The following is a 15,690-nucleotide window of genomic DNA, read 5'->3' as shown; positions in this document are numbered from 1 at the left end:
CCTGAGCCCCGGCTGGCTCAGGAATTCTGGGAGTTGAACTCCACAAGTCATAAAGGGGCCATCAATCCCCACTTCTGGTCTACAGATGTTGAAAGCAGCCACCTCATTTCCCAAGCGTGCGACTCCCCAATCTTTTCTTACAGCCCAAAGCCAAAGATTGAAGGTAGAACTGAAATCAGTGTAAAAATAATTAAGAGCAGAGTAATTTAAACCATCGTCATAGTTGATATAAAAGGTACATTACAGCCGTGGGAGAACTTTTATCAATTAATGCCTCATTTTTACAGCTGATGCTCAATTTTGGGGCATAATCTAATTGATTTACCATCTGCAAAATAGTTTGAACCTACAAACGTCAACCTACCACAATCTTGACAAACTTGAACATTGGGCGCTATCTAACAAGATAAAATTCAATGGTGAAAAAAGGAAGGTTTTATATTTAGGCAAGAAAAACAAAATGCAGAGGTACAGTATAGGTGGCACCTTGCTCAATAGTAGTAACTGTGAGAGGGAGTCCCAGTGGATAACCATTGAAATAGGAGCCAGCCAACAGCTGCCAAAAAGCCAACACAGTTCTAGGCTGCATCAACAGAGGGATACAACCAAGTTCACATGAAGTGTTAATACCACTTTATAAGGCCTTCATCAGGTAGCTGAGGATTTCTGGGAATTGAAGTTCAGAAGTCTTAAAGTTGCATGGTTGGAGACCCCTTGGTCCAAAGCACACAATTTGAAGGTCAAATCTAGAGCGCAGCAAACTCGTATTGTACAATTCACATTAGATCTGTCCTTCATAACGGCTGGCATAATGTCTTCTGCTGCAAAGGTTTGGTGTCCTTTGATAAGGCATATTGTTCACTGAAGGCCATCCCTCTCGCTTTGAACGTAGGCCTGTTTATTATTCTTATTTTTCAGCCTTTCTCCTTCCTGCATCTTTACTTCTCTTTCCATCCTCTGTCCCTCTTGCCAGTCTTTAATGGCCAAGCTTTCTAGCATGAAAATCAAAGTGGGCCAAATGCAGTATGAAAAGCAACGGATGGAGCAAAAATGTCAAATATTGAAGGTCTGGTGGATTGGTGGATTTCGGTGGCTTTTGTAACCTTCATGACCATCTTGTTTGTCTGCATTTTAAAACTTTTCTTTTTTGGTGTGGTGCATGTATGGATTCCCCCCCACTCCTATTCCTACGTAAATCCCTCTGATGTACATCTCCAACTAAACCAAAATATCTCTCTGTGTTTCTGTTTTTTTAATTTTTATATTTTGATTTAGCCTAACACAGAAAACCATTGGCTGCTGGTTTCGTTCATGAAATGCATTAAGCTGAGCTTTAAAAAGAAACTCCATCTGAGATTTCCTTTTTATAAACCAATATTCCATATTTTTTTTGGCTATATTAACCTCATAAAGGTAAAGGTTCTCCTCTCACATATGTGCTAGTCATTCCTGACTCTAGGGGGCGGTGCTCATCTCCGTTTCAAAGCCAGAGAGCCAGTGCTGTCCGAAGACATCTCCGGCCACATGACCACAGAGACGTCTTCGGACAGCGCTGGCTCTTCGGCTTTGAAACGGAGATGAGCACCGCCCCCTAGAGTCAGGAATGACTAGCACAGATGTGCAAGGGGACCTTTTACCTTCACCTTTTAACCTCTTACATCTTGGTTGGCAAGTGTGCCTCTGTTGCAGAGAAGATTCCTTGATTTTTGGCCCATTTGCATTAAGAAAAAAGAAAGTTAAATTGGATTACTAGATTCCTCTAGCATTTTGATTTTAGAAAAAGGGAGGATCACAACTGAGTTCTTCTCCAAAGAACTGAAGAAGATTCTTGGAGGAGAAGTGGAACATCTTCCAGGAAAAAAAACCCATGTCCTTTTGAAAAAGCACCTTTGGGACTATCATAGTTCATTATTTTATCCGTGTCTGTATTTTTTCCTATTGTTGTGGCCCACCAGTGGAGCTGGCAGCAGATTCGGACAGTGAGGAGGGTTGGGGAGGAACATGGGCCAGTTCTGGAGCCTGGGGAAGGCTCGGGTGAGGGCTCTATGTGGGAGGCAGAGAGGGGGCCAGAGCCTTCTGACAGTTATCAGCTGCCTTTGGAGTCGGACATCAGTGAGGCAGAAGAACAGCTGGAGCCTGTTCCCAGGGTGCGCATACGCAGAGTTGCCAGACAAAGGGAACAGCTAAAGAACAGGGGAATAAGGCCACAGGTGACGATGAATGGCCCTTCCCAGAGGACACAAAAGAGGAGCGAAAGGGGAGTGGAGTTTGCAGGAGACAGTTTGTTTAATTGGTTCGTGACTCTCCAAGGCTCCTGGCCAAGTTCTGCAGATCTCAGCCTGGCAGCTCTCCAAGCCAGATAACATCTGTGACTGTAAATCCTCCCTTGAAAGACTTTGCTGAATGGGAAGGATGAGAATTAACTTTAATTAATAAAAGGGTTTTTTATCTGGATAAGGAGTTTGCTTCAGGCTCTTGGGAAGTCTCAGTCAGAATACCTATGAACAAATGTACGGAGCACACATTCCTACATTCCTACATATACACTATTTTTTTATGATTTTAAGCATCAAAGCACGCTGAAGCATTTTGTGTTTGTGAAAGATGTCATTGTAAGAACTTTTAGTTTGGATTCAATTCCACTGAAAGCAGTGAGCGTAGAATTGTGCTGTCAAGTATTGTACACTTAATTGTCAGTGAAAATGTGTCACGCATGAGCAAATGGCTATGAGGATCCTTTTAGGATCACGTCAACCCAAGATATTGAATGTTTAAATCAGAGATGGATTACTTTTTGACTGGAAGAGAGCTGAAATTAATTTTTATATTTGCGCAGGTAAACTTCATTTGAAGTGACTTATAACAGATACTCGCACTTACGACCATTGCCTGATTCAAATTCAGATGCTTGGCAACTGATTCATCATTATGATGGTTGCAGCATCCTGGTGTAAAATTATTCCCTTTTGTGACTTTTTGACAAGCCAAGTCAATGGAGGAAGCTGGATTCATTTAACAACTGAGCGAGTCACTTAACAACCGCAGTGGCTTGCTTAAGTGTGGCCAAAATGCTCATAAAATCAGCTGTAGCTCACTTAACAACCACTTTCTTTATCCATAGAAAGTCTGGTCCCTATTATCGTCTTAAGTTGAGGACTGGCTGTGATATAATTGACCCAACTTTATTTCAAATAAACAAACGTCATCTCTGCTTTAAACAGACAATGTTGGTTTAAACCTGTCTCTTTTAAAAGTGAAATTTCATTTTTCTTCTTCTGTCTGTCTGTCTGTCTGCCCAGGAAGAGCTATCATCTTTAAAGGAGAAATTAGAACAGAAGGAATCGGAAATAAAACGATTGCATGAGAAACTGGTCCTTCAAGTCAAAGAAGACTTGGACATAAATGACAAAGGTGAGGCGAAAATCGTAAAAACCGTTTATGGGATGCCGGCTGGGGGATTCTGGGAATTGAAGTCCATACATTTGAAAATGAAGTCCACACATCTTAAAGTTGCTAAGTTTGAGAAATCCTGGGCTAGACGGTTACTTAATTTTTTTTAACAAGCCAGAAACAATTCAATTGTATTTGCTTCTCCTGCCCTACACCCTATATGTAAAGTCATTAGGAGTAGCAAATTTACTTTGGATGTTCTTTAAATTGGGCAGAACAATTCCCTTTTAAAACACGCACTCCAAATGCTGATTATTTACCCTTTAAAATTAACATCAGCACACATTAGAAGGTGGTGTTGAAGATGGACATTTTCAGAACAAGGAACAGCTGAATGGAAATCTTTAATAAAAGCTAAACAAGCACAGACTTTTAAAATAAAGTTAGGAGCCACAGTTTTTAATTTATGGTATTGTAAACTGGTTTTACTCTCTGAAGATATGTGAGCTCCGAGTGTAATAATTAGCTCATTTATTCAGATTAAAGTCAACTTGTGATTCTGGACAGCTTACAAAATTGAAATCAATGCTGCAATTTATCCAATTGGGAACAAGGAGGGTGTGTTGGCTGCTTTTTCAAACCTTTTAACCAGCAAATCATATTAGTTTTATTAGTTTAATTATTAACTTATCCATTTAAAGTTATTCAATTGGCTTAAATTAATAGCTCCATTTTAAAGTAACCAAATCACTGTAAATAAAGAAACAACCTTTGAAATAATAAATGCGTCTATTTGATTGAAATGTTTTACGTTAGATGGGTGACCCCAAAGTCAGGACTCAAATCATTTCCAGTGGCATCGTGGGAGCCACGAATAAAAAAATTGCGTTATGCTTTATAAGTTAAGACGTTAAGATGCGGAACATTTTTAAAAAATCAGGTCAATCTCAGACTTGGAAATTTAGGAAGGGATTTTACCGGTTACTCACTCACAGCCCAATGTCACAAGATTGTTGGAGGGTAAGAGAATTGCAGTAGGCAAGCTAAGTGAACTGCTTTGAGGTTCTAGATTTATATATTAATGTTGTGGCTGGCCCCTCTCGCAGCCAAATCAGAGGAGGAGAAGGAGTCAGCATCAAGGCAACCTGAGAGCTCCGAGGGGGGAGAGCTGGCAGAGAGAGAGAGAGAGGGAGGGAGGGAGGGAGGGAGGGAGGGGGAGGCAGAGCCTGGGCTGTCCATCAGATGGAGAGTCAACAGCCCCCAGGTCTGGAGGTGGCTGATGAAGAAGAGGAAGAACAGCTGGGTCCAGTTCCTGATATGTGGATGCACGGAAGACAGAGGAGAGGAGAGCAGTGGAAATCTATGGGCCGGTCCTTGGGAAGGAAGAACCACCGCTGCTAGCAAAGCCCCACCCTAGCTCTGGGGATAAAAGGCAAGGGACGAAGATGAATATATTTGACAACTATTTATCTCCCATGCCGGCCAGACTTGTTAGCCTGCGGTGAGAGAGAAACTGGCGCATCTAATAAAGGAATCTTTTGAGTTCACTTCAGAGGGTTTGGGGAACAATTTGTAAATAAATCTAGTAACAAATGTGCTACCGGGGGTTTGACTTTAATTTGTTTTGCACATGCTTCCACGCTTGGAATCTAATTTTTCAATCTCGTGGGTCTTCCTGCACAGATGACAATTGTAAAAAGAAGCTGAAAGACAAAAGTAAGGGTTTTTGTGTGTGTGTCCCCTCTCCCCAACACGTTTCTCTCATCGTTTTCCGGTGGTGCTTCCTGCATGTATCACGTTAAAACCGTATTAACAAAACCCTCAACGCCTCGTCTTCACCCTTCATCTCAACTTCAGCAAGGAAAAGAGTAAAGGGGACCGTTGTGTTTTAAATCATTTACAGAAGGTCCTTGACTCGAGACCACAACTGAGCCCAAAATTTCTGTTGCTAAGCGAGACAGGGGTTGCTAAGCACCCATTTTGCAACCTATCTTTCTGCAATTGCCAAGTGAATCACCTAATCAGCTATTAAATTAGTAGCACAGTTAATTAAATAAATCTGGCTCCCCCGTTAACTTTGCTTGTCAGAGGTTTTCCAGAGCGGATCACATGATCCTGGGACAATGCAACTGTCATAAGTACCAGCCAGTTGCCAAGCCTCTGAATTTTGATCATGTGACCATGGTAAGTGCGAAAAACGGTCATAAGTCAGATTTTCCAATGCCGTTGGAACTTGGAACAGTCACTAAATGAATTGATGTAAGTCGAGGACTGCCTGTGATGAGTTTCTAAAGCAATATTCCAGTCCTTGGTTTACAGTTGGGAACACTCTTAGCAGGTAACACAAAAGTCTCCATTTTGGTTCAGTTGAATTGATTGAATTGATCTGAGAGCAACTAAATAACTTTGATAAATTCCATTCTCACAAGTCTAATTGATTTTATTTATCAGAGTTCATAAGACATATGTTCCCACTGGTGTCTTATTAAGTCATTGGCAGCATTTCCTATTGGTGGTTTTTGTGTGTGTGTGTGTGAAACTTAAGCTGAATAGCAATAGAACTTAGACTTATATACCGCTTCACTGTGCTTTTTCAGCCCTCTCTAAACGGTTTACAGAGTCAGCCTATTGCCCTCAACAATCTGGGTCCTCATTTTACTGACTTCGGAAGGATGGAAGGCTGAGTCAACCTTGAGTCGGTCAGGATCGAACTCCTGGCAGTTGGCAGAGTTAACCTGCAATGCTGCTTTCTAACCACTGTGCCAAAAGGAAGGAAAGAAGGGAGGGAGGAATAGCATTAGCAATAGCCCTTAGACTTATATACCGCATCACAGTGCTTTGCAGCCCTCTCTAAGTGGTTTACAGAGCCAGACTCTTGCCCACAATAATCTGGCTCCTCATTTGACCCACCTCGGAAGGATGGAAGGCTGAGTCAACCTTGAGCTGGTCAGCATCGAACTCCTGACTGTGGGCAGAGTCAGCCTGCAATACTGCATTCTAACCACTGTGCCACTACATATAGATGATAGGTAGATAGCAATTACAACAACGCTTAGACTTATATATTACTTCACAATGCTTCACAGCCCTCTCTAAGCGGTTTACAAAGTCAGCATCTTGCCCCCAACAATCTGGGTCCTCATTTGACCCACCTGGGAAGGACGGAAAGGAGGCTGAGTCAACCTTGAGCCGGTCAGGATCGAACTGCTGGCAGTAGGCAGAGTCAGCATGCAATACTCCATTCTAACCACCGCGCCACCACGCGCCACCTATCGGCATGACTTTTTATTGCAGTAGTAATATCCACTTTCTTATCACACAAATCTCCTTTCAGAATCACTTCGACACTATCCATTACCATGTATTTTGTGGTTATTTTTATGTTTCTTCAGCTGTTTCAATTTTCCTTTCACTTTGCTTGAGGTGTTGATGTTACAAAGAGGCATCGTTATTTCATCATTATCGGGAATATTTTAATCTCTGGAGATTTGTAGCGTTAATGATCAGTGAATAAGGTTGAGCATTCCCTTGTATTTTACAGAGCTGCAGTTGTGTAGTTGGCAAGAGTGAGTCGAAAATTGGGAAGTCGTTCCTTTTAGAATTCCCATTTCACATTTCTTTGGGGTCCTTCACGCATTCTCCCCGACTTAACATTTGTCATTTTGGTTAACACTGTGGCTTCGTGTTGACTTCAACTTACACATTGTCTTGCAGTGTCTTTCAATCCTGTCAGTAGTGTAATGGATGAGAAGTGTGCAAGGAATGACGGCTATTAATCTCCAGTGTGCATGATCATCATATGCTCCTTTCTCCATTAAAAACTAATTTGAGTCCTTCCTGTTTAAATTTGGGGTTTAACTGAAAGGAATCTAGCAGTATTTCTCCTGGGCCGTGCTAAACTATAGAGTGAGTCAAGATTGATTTTCTTTCTAACCTTCCACGGGAATCTAAGCGGTAGCTTTTATCTTTTAGATGTTGAGGTTCAAAAGATGAAGAAGGCAGTGGAATCTCTACTGGCCGCAAATGAAGAAAAGGTGGGTATGAAAATATTTTCTGATTTTGATTTTGGTAACTCAAAAGTAGAGGTCAACCTTGAGCCAGTCAGGATTGAACTCCTGGTATTGGGCAGAGTTAGGTTGCAATGCTGCATTCTAACCACTGTGCCACCACATATAGATGATAGGTAGATAGCAATTATAACAACGCTTATACTTATATATCACTTCACTGTGCTTTGCAGCATTCTCTAAGTGGTTTACAAAGTCAGCATCTTGCCCCCCAACAATCTAGGTCCTCATTTGACCCACCTGGGAAGGATGGAAAGGAGGCTGAGTCAACCTTGAGCCGGTTCCTACTGGTTTGGCCCAGTTTGGCCGAACCGGTAGTGGTATGGCGGCCTGGGTCTCTGGAAGTGGCAGCGACCAAGGCCTGCCATGCTCCTGAAACAGTTTCCCTGTCGCCACCATCGCCATCCTGTTTTGGAGTCCTGTGCATGCGCAGAACAATTTTAATTGAACCCGCCCCTGCTCAAAAGGTATTGAGTTGGTGGCGCTGAGGTCCAAGGCTTGTCATAAAGGCTAGAATTTATGAATTCTGCTGGAATTTTTAAGACCAATAAAGGAGAATATTGGCAGCTCCACAGTTGTAATGCTGTTTTCTTGCAGACGGTTCATGACCCAACTAGGTAACATCAGCAGAGCTAGAAGGGAGTGGGGTTTTGTGGAGAGGAGGAGGAGGATGGAAGGGGGAAAGCAAATGAGGAGGCAGATGGAAGGGAGGAGAAAGAGGAGAAGCAGAAGGAGAGATGGAGAAGAAGTAGAAGAAGAAGGAGATGGAGGAAAAAGAAGGAGAAGGAGAGGGATGGAAGGGAGGAGGAGGAAGAGGAGGACTGTTGGGTCCTTGGTGCTTTCTATGCTTTGTTATTTTCTTGTATACATTACGCAAACTAGGTAATATCAACAGTGAGTAATGAAATGTCTGCAAGAAAACAACCAAGCTGAGAGAGCACCAAGGATCTCACGGTCATTCTCTTCCTCCTCCTCCTCCTCCTCCTCCTCCTCCTCCTCCTCCTCCTCCTCCTCCTCCTCCTCCTCCTCCTCCTCCTCCTCCTCCTCCTCCTCCTCCTCCTCCCTGGAAACCCTTCTCCCTTCTAGCACTGATGAGGCTACCTAGTTTGGGTAATGAAACGTACGTAAGAAAACAACCAAACTCGGAGAGCATCAAGGGCCCCTCATTCTTAAGGTCCTGGAGTTTTTCGTGCTTCAGATTGAGGCATTTTGCTTTACACTGAGTCCTGGGAAACTACATGGATGCCTTCAGGATCTCCTGCTTTGGGCAGGGGGCTGGACTAGAAGACCTCCAAGGACCCTTTGAACTCTGTTATTCTATGCCTTAAGTGATTCAAACAGGGGGCTTTCTTTGTTTTAGGATCGGAAGATTGAGGAGCTTCGCCAGTCCCTCAATCGCTACAAGAAGGTGCAGGATATGGTCATTTTGGCTCAAGGGAAGAAAGGTATAGAATGACCATTCCATTCCATGTTTTCTATTCTATTCCCCTCCCCTCCATTCCACCTCATTCCACTCCATTCCTTATTTTCTATTCCATTCCACTCCATTCCATTCCATTCCATATTTTCTATTCCATTCCATTCCTTATTTTCTATTCCATTCCACTCCACTCCATTCCACATTTTCCATTCAGAGGTTGGTTGCTCCCGGTTGGGCCCAGATCGGGCGAACCAATAGTGGTGGTGGCAGGAGGCTCTGCCTACCCATCTGGACACTTCTGCGCATGCACAAACTGGTAGTAAAAAAATGGAAATCCATCACTGTTTCCATTCCATTCCATATTTTCTATTCCATTGCACTCCCCTCCCCTCCATTCCACTCCATATTTTCTATTCCGTTCCACTCTATTCCACTTTACTCCATTCCATATTTTCTATTCCATTCCACTCCCCTCCCCTCCATTCCATTCCATTTTTTCTATTCCATTCCACTCCCCTCCATTCCACTCCCCTCCATTCCACTCCATTCCATTTTTTTCCATTCCATTCCACTCCACTCTATTCCATTCCATTTTTTTCTATTCCATTCCACTCCCCTCCATTCCACTCCCTTTCATTCCACTCCATTCCACTCCACTCCATTCCATTTTTTTCCATTCCATTCCCCTCCCCTCCATTCCATTCCATTTTTTCTATTCCATTCCACTCCCCTCCATTCCACTCCCCTCCATTCCACTCCATTCCATTTTTTTCCATTCCATTCCCCTCCCCTCCATTCCATTCCATTTTTTCTATTCCATTCCACTCCCCTCCATTCCACTCCCTTTCATTCCACTCCACTCCATTCCATATTTTCTATTCCATTCCATTCCACTCCACTCTATTCCATTCCAATTTTTTTCTATTCCATTCCACTCTCCTCCATTCCACTCCCCTCCATTCCATATTTTCCATTCCATTCCATATTTTTTATTCCAGTCCACTCCCCTCCATTCCATATTTTCCATTCCATTCCATATTTTTTTATTCCACTCCACTCCACCCTACTGGCAGAAGGACAAACCATCATCCCAAAGAAGATACTTGATCTATAAATTTCCAATTTTCTACTCTCAGGCAAGGATGATGATAGTGAGGAATCTGGGAGCCCCGCGTCCGTTTCCTCCATTTTGTTAGAACCACAGAATCTAAGTGAAGCTGAGAAAAGTCCCTCTTCTACTCCGCTGTCACGATCTCCAAACCACGAAGACTTGAGGACAACCGATTCCGAAGAGGTATTTCAGTTTACTCCCCCATTAGCTTTCCTTCTGAGACCTCCTGGGAAATTGAATTCAATTTCCGATTTAGAACATTTTAATAAAATCTGTACTATGGACCTTAAATTATAGAAGAACACTTGAAAGTTTCCGGTTATGGGGCTTGCGCTACGCTTCAATATTTGGCTAATAAATAGATATCTGTTGCCGCTTAATGCAAAATAAGATTTGTTGTTGCTGTTGTTGTTGTAGAATTCCATGCAGCTCCACACCAGCGTCTTGCAAGTTTCCATCCCTTCTTTTTCACAGTCGTTCAGACGTTCAGAAGAACAACCTGAAAGAGGAAACGTCTCACCCAAGACGGAAATTGAAAGTGAAAGCAGGTAAGGACACTTTATCATGCCTTGGTAAGGCCACACTTGGAATACGGCATTCAATTTTGGTCACCACGATGTAGGAAAGATGTGGAGACTCTAGAAAGAGTGTAGAGAAGAGCAACAAAGATCATTAGGGGACTGGAGACTAAAACATATGAAGAACGGTTGCAGGAACTGGGTATGGACTAGGGGAGACATGATAGCACTCTTCCAAGATTTCAGGGGCTGCCTCAAAGAAGAGGGAGTCAAGCTATTCTCCAAAGCACCTGAAGGCAGGACAAGAAGCAATGAGTGGAAACTAATCAAGGAGAGAAGCAACTTAGAACTGAGGAGAAATTTCCTGACAGTTAGAACAATTAATCAGTGGAACAGAAGTTGCCTCCAGAAGTTGTGAATGCTCCAACACTGGAAGTCTTTAAGAAGATGTTGGATAGCCATTTGTCTGAAGTGGTGCAGGGTTTCCTCCCTAGGAAGAGGGTTGGACTAGAAGACCTCCAAGGTCTCTTCCAATTTGGCCAATAAAGAATTCTATTCTAATTCTATTCTATTCTATTCTATTCTATTCTATTCTATTCTATTCTATTCTATTCTATTCTATTCTACTCTACTCTACTCTACTCTACTCTACTCTATTTTCTTTCCTATTTGTCTAGAACAAATAACTATTTCACGAGAAATAATACTTTTTTTAGTAATAATACTATTTATTAGATGAGGTGGTATTAATTAAGGCTCTCTTTATTTTCTTTATATTTTTTATTTTGCAGCGAGAAACAGCCAGTGATTTGCATAGAAACCCAGCTAAGTGATACAAAAATGTAAGTATCCTATCAAAATCTAAACCTTGACACATCCAAGCCCCCAAAACCGTTAAACTCTTTTACAGAAATCCCTTAGTGTCATTGATTGGGCTGTCCGTCCACCGGGAGGGCGGAGTCAAAAGAGTGGCTGCCATTTTGACTTTTTTGCCCCTTCCCGGGCTCTACGGCTGATTCTTTCCATGCTCTTAAATTTTCCTTCTACTCTTTCAGTTATTTTAGCTTAGTTTCCCTTTTCTGTTACAGCATGAAGCCTCTCCAAGCAAGCTGTATAGCTCCAGGGATATATCGAATTTTGTAATATATAGTCCCAAACAGTTTCTGTGCTAGTTTTTCTGCAAGGCAAAAAGAGAGATTGATTTCCGGCTCACCTAAATTAATCATTAGCTCTTGCACTTTGATTAACCAAGTTATTAAATAGTTTTTGCTGTACTGAGGTGCATATTTTTGTTTCTAACCCAATAATTACCATATTTTTCGGACTATAAAATGCACCAGAATATAAGAGGCACCAAGGTTTCGAATATTTTTTGGCCTACATGCCACAGGTGGGTTGCTGTTGGTTCGGCCCAGATTGGGCAAACCGGTAGTAGCGGTGGCAGGAGGCTCCACCCACCCATGCAAGCGCACGCGGGAGCGTGCCCGAACCAGTGCTAAAAAAATTAGCAACCCACCTCTGCTCCACACATCTGGGTTTTAGTCTCTCTAGCTCCCAGGAGCACTTTGCAGGCCTCCCAAGCCATCTGTGTGCCCCATTTTTTGCAAAAAACAGGTGAAAAATGGGCCCGTTTTTGACCTCCCAAACCCCCCAGGAGTGCCGTTTTTCTTCTCCCCAGCCCCCAGGAGCACTCTGCATGCCTCCCAAACCTTCTGCATGATGTGTTTTTGCTGAAAAAGGATACACAGGGTGGGGTTTCAGGAGGCCAAAAATGGCCGTATTCAGTGTATAAGACGCACCAACATTTCCATCCTCTTTTTTGGGGAGGGGGGAGTGCATCTGATACTCTGAAAAGTACGGCATTTTGTCACAAATACCTGAGACAATATTCTTCCCACAAGTTTAATCAAAGAGAAATGGCAGGCTAAGAAGGGGATATCCTACCAAATATCGAAATCTTCTTGACACCCAGTGGTTACTAATAGTATAGGTCTGGGATGGCGAACCCATGGCACGCATGCCACAGGTGGCATGCGGAGCCATTTGTCAGGGCACGTGAGGCGCTGGCAAGCTGAATTCAGCCTTTTTAAAGCCATGTTTCGCCCTCCCTAGGCTCCAGAGCCTCCGGAGTGCAAAAAAACAGCACTACGGGCCAACTGGAAATTCTGGAACGGACCTCCGGTTTGCTCGTAGGACCGGTTTAAGCCCTCTGGAGCCTTCAGGGGCTTTCTGGAGGCTTCCCTGAAGGCTCTGGAGCAGTGTTTCTCAAACTTGGCGACTTTAAGTCCTGTGGACTTCAACTTCCAGAATCCCCCAGCCAGCATAGCTGGCTGGGGAATTCTGGGAGTTGAAGTCCACAGGACTTAAAGTCGCCAAGTTTGAGAAACACTGCTCTGGAGGATGAAAAACCACCCTACGAGCAAACCAGAAGTGACTTCCGGTTTGCTCGTAGGGTTGTTATTTGCACTCCGGAGGCTTCAGGGAAGCTCCGGAGGGCCTCCAGGGGGCGGAGGAGGCTGTTTTCACCCTCCCCAGGCTCCTATAAAGCTTCTGGAGCCTGAGGAGGGTGAAAAAAGCATGCAAAAAATGGGGAGAGCACCTGTCATGCGCACATGCCCACTGGGGGGCTGTCACATATTGCATTTTGGGTGCAGCACGCCCACGCACGACCCCCTGCGCTCCCCCCGCTTATGGCATGCTAGCCAAAAATGGTTGGCCATCACTGGTATAGGTAGTCATTTTGTGCCCTAATGCAAGACCAGTTTTTAATCTTCTGATTTCTAGCCTGATGTCTTCATCTCCACACCAAGCCAGCTCTCAAATTATTTAGGAAGAAGATTAAACATTAACCTTAGCAAAGGGTTTCATTATTTTAAAGTCTCTTTTTGCACAGCTCCCATTCTAGGAGAATAATTTATCTTTGCTGTGATGGAAGCACGGCTTTTCAAGCAACTGGTCCTTTGTCTGTGTGGCAAATCAGTTTGGAAATTAAATCTGAAAGCTAAAAAACTAAATGAAAAAAAAGAGCATGCTGATTTCGTGCATGACTGGAGCATTGAAGAGATTTATTCGTTGCATATTGTCCTTTAAATCCCCCAAAAAGGGCATGCAGTTTGATCTTTTGTACATCTGGCTTTGGAAACTTAGTTGGAAAGATGGCAGGAGAATGAATTTTCATAGCTGATGAGTGTTTGCAAAGTTTTCTGTTCTGGCAGCTTGAGGATAATGGATTCAATTTTTCCTACTCTTGAACACATTCATGGCCTTTTCAAATTTGTAGTCCCTAAACCTCAAATTAATTTTAGAGGAAAATTGAATCTTTGGAAACTATTAAATTGGAATTTATCAAGAGATTCCTTGCCCCATTTAATCAGACTCATTGGGGGTGTCCAAACTTGGGAACTTTAAGACTTGTGGACTTCAACTCCCAGAATTCCCCAGCCAGCCATGCTGGCTGGGGAATTCTGGGAGTTGAAATCCACAAGTCTTAAAGTTCCCAAGTTTGGACACCCCTGTACTATACATTATGTTACATTACATTATATTATGATATAGTTGTTAAGACACTAAGCTTGTCAATCAGAAAGGTCAGCAGTTCGGCGGTTTGAATCCCTAGGGCTGCGTAATGGAGTGAGCCCCCGCTACTGATTGAATGTATGAGACCAAATTTCAATTTTTGTTTGCTTATTTTTCTTACAATTTGTTCCCAAAGTTCAGCTCTACAAAAATCTAGCAGTCTTGGAAACCTGAAGAAAGATTCCTCAGAGGTGGGTAATCCTACTTTATTTTGCTTTATAAATCTTCTTATTAATGATTGAACTACTATTATTAACTCATGCTGTTCTTTTCAGTCCTTAATCTGTATTTCGTGGCTTTTGGATTGCCTGTGAATATTAATTACTTAAAAATAATTTATGTGCTGAAAGCTTCATTTGTATGATAGCGAATCAGAGAGAGATTTAATCTTTCTAATCATACAAATTCTAGCTAGATTTATTTTGGGGGGGAAACATAGCGTTTACAATTTTATTAGTAAAAGGTTTTCATTGTCTTTTTTACACAAATGTCTAAAGGCTCTAAACATAATAAAACATATTATTTTATAAGATACAATCAGGATGTTTTATTCAGTTGTGTGTCATAGATTACTTGAACTAAACACATTTTAGTTACAATTAAATGAAGAACGATTCAAGGAAATAGCAATTTATGGGACATATTTAATATTCCCCATTCTTCTCCACAGGATAAGCTAGAAGAGGTAATGGGATTAATAGACTTGGTTGTTTTTCTATCTATCCTATCCCTTTGTTTTTGAACAATATCCTGAATGCAGACCAATTGGCAAATTTTGCAAACGTGCACATTACAAAATTCAGAGAAATGTAAAAACTGAACGAGAATTGTATTTGGGATGAAAATACAATTGAAGCACTCTGTTTTTAAATAATGATAATGATACTACTACTACTACTACTACTACTACTACTACTATTACTACTACTACTACTACTACTACATATTCAGATGAACCCACTAACTATAGCAGCAATGACTAAAACCTTTGTCGTTGTGTGCCAGAAGCTATTACCCTAACCCTGCACCAACCTGGAAGCCAAAACGGGGTGCAGGGCATTGCACAAGCCCCCAAAATGCAATGTGACTGCCCCTGTGCATGCGCTCTGCTCCCATACATGTGCCCACCTCCCGCGTATGCACGGCAGAGACCCAAAGTCCAGCTGGCTGGCAGGACACATGTGTGCATGCTGGGCTTGGGCGACAGCTGGGGAAGGCTCTGCGTGTCACCCGTGGGAAGCAGGCCAGAGATTTGCCATCACAGAACTATAATATCAACTTCTGGGTAAATCTAACCCACTGTTGTTGGTTTTTTATTATTATTATTAAAACGTTTTTTTTTAATTAAACACACATTAAATCATTGGACACAGTGTAACCGTCCTGGCAATGTCTTTGCCATACATACTAGAATAAAAAGTTAAATATTATAACCCCCATGCTTATTTACAATTGGTCTATTCAGTATTTACAAATATAAAGATATCATATTTCCATCTATGTCGCTTCGTTCGTGTCTTATACATTTTCACTGTTATGATTTCATATATCGTTCTAATCGCCATTCTATAAATCTTAGTCATGGCTTATTTTGCTAACCCACTGTTT

The 15,690-nt window shown here is 42.3% G+C and overlaps 1 protein-coding gene across 10 annotated transcripts in view; it reads left to right on the top strand.

Annotated features, from left to right (window-relative positions):
* The window catches only part of PPFIBP1 (PPFIA binding protein 1), a 48,086-nt gene that overhangs the window by 12,434 nt on the left and 19,962 nt on the right, over positions 1 to 15,690 (top strand). For 6 of the 10 annotated variants that reach the window (XM_081957528.1, XM_081957533.1, XM_081957531.1 and 3 more), the window contains 8 exons: positions 3,300 to 3,411; positions 5,074 to 5,106; positions 7,363 to 7,424; positions 8,818 to 8,902; positions 10,014 to 10,171; positions 10,406 to 10,536; positions 11,298 to 11,348; positions 14,219 to 14,273. In XM_081957528.1, the coding sequence (XP_081813654.1) occupies positions 3,300 to 3,411; positions 5,074 to 5,106; positions 7,363 to 7,424; positions 8,818 to 8,902; positions 10,014 to 10,171; positions 10,406 to 10,536; positions 11,298 to 11,348; positions 14,219 to 14,273 (687 nt within the window). The remainder of the gene's footprint in view (positions 1 to 3,299; positions 3,412 to 5,073; positions 5,107 to 7,362; positions 7,425 to 8,817; positions 8,903 to 10,013; positions 10,172 to 10,405; positions 10,537 to 11,297; positions 11,349 to 14,218; positions 14,274 to 15,690) is intronic. The other 4 variants (XM_081957532.1, XM_081957534.1, XM_081957530.1 and 1 more) reach the window with 1 other exon arrangement.

The sequence above is a fragment of the Natrix helvetica genome (genome assembly GCF_964273705.1).
Source record: "Natrix helvetica genome assembly, chromosome: 6".
NCBI lineage: Eukaryota > Metazoa > Chordata > Lepidosauria > Squamata > Natricidae > Natrix > Natrix helvetica.
This window is presented reverse-complemented; position numbering and strand designations above follow the sequence as displayed.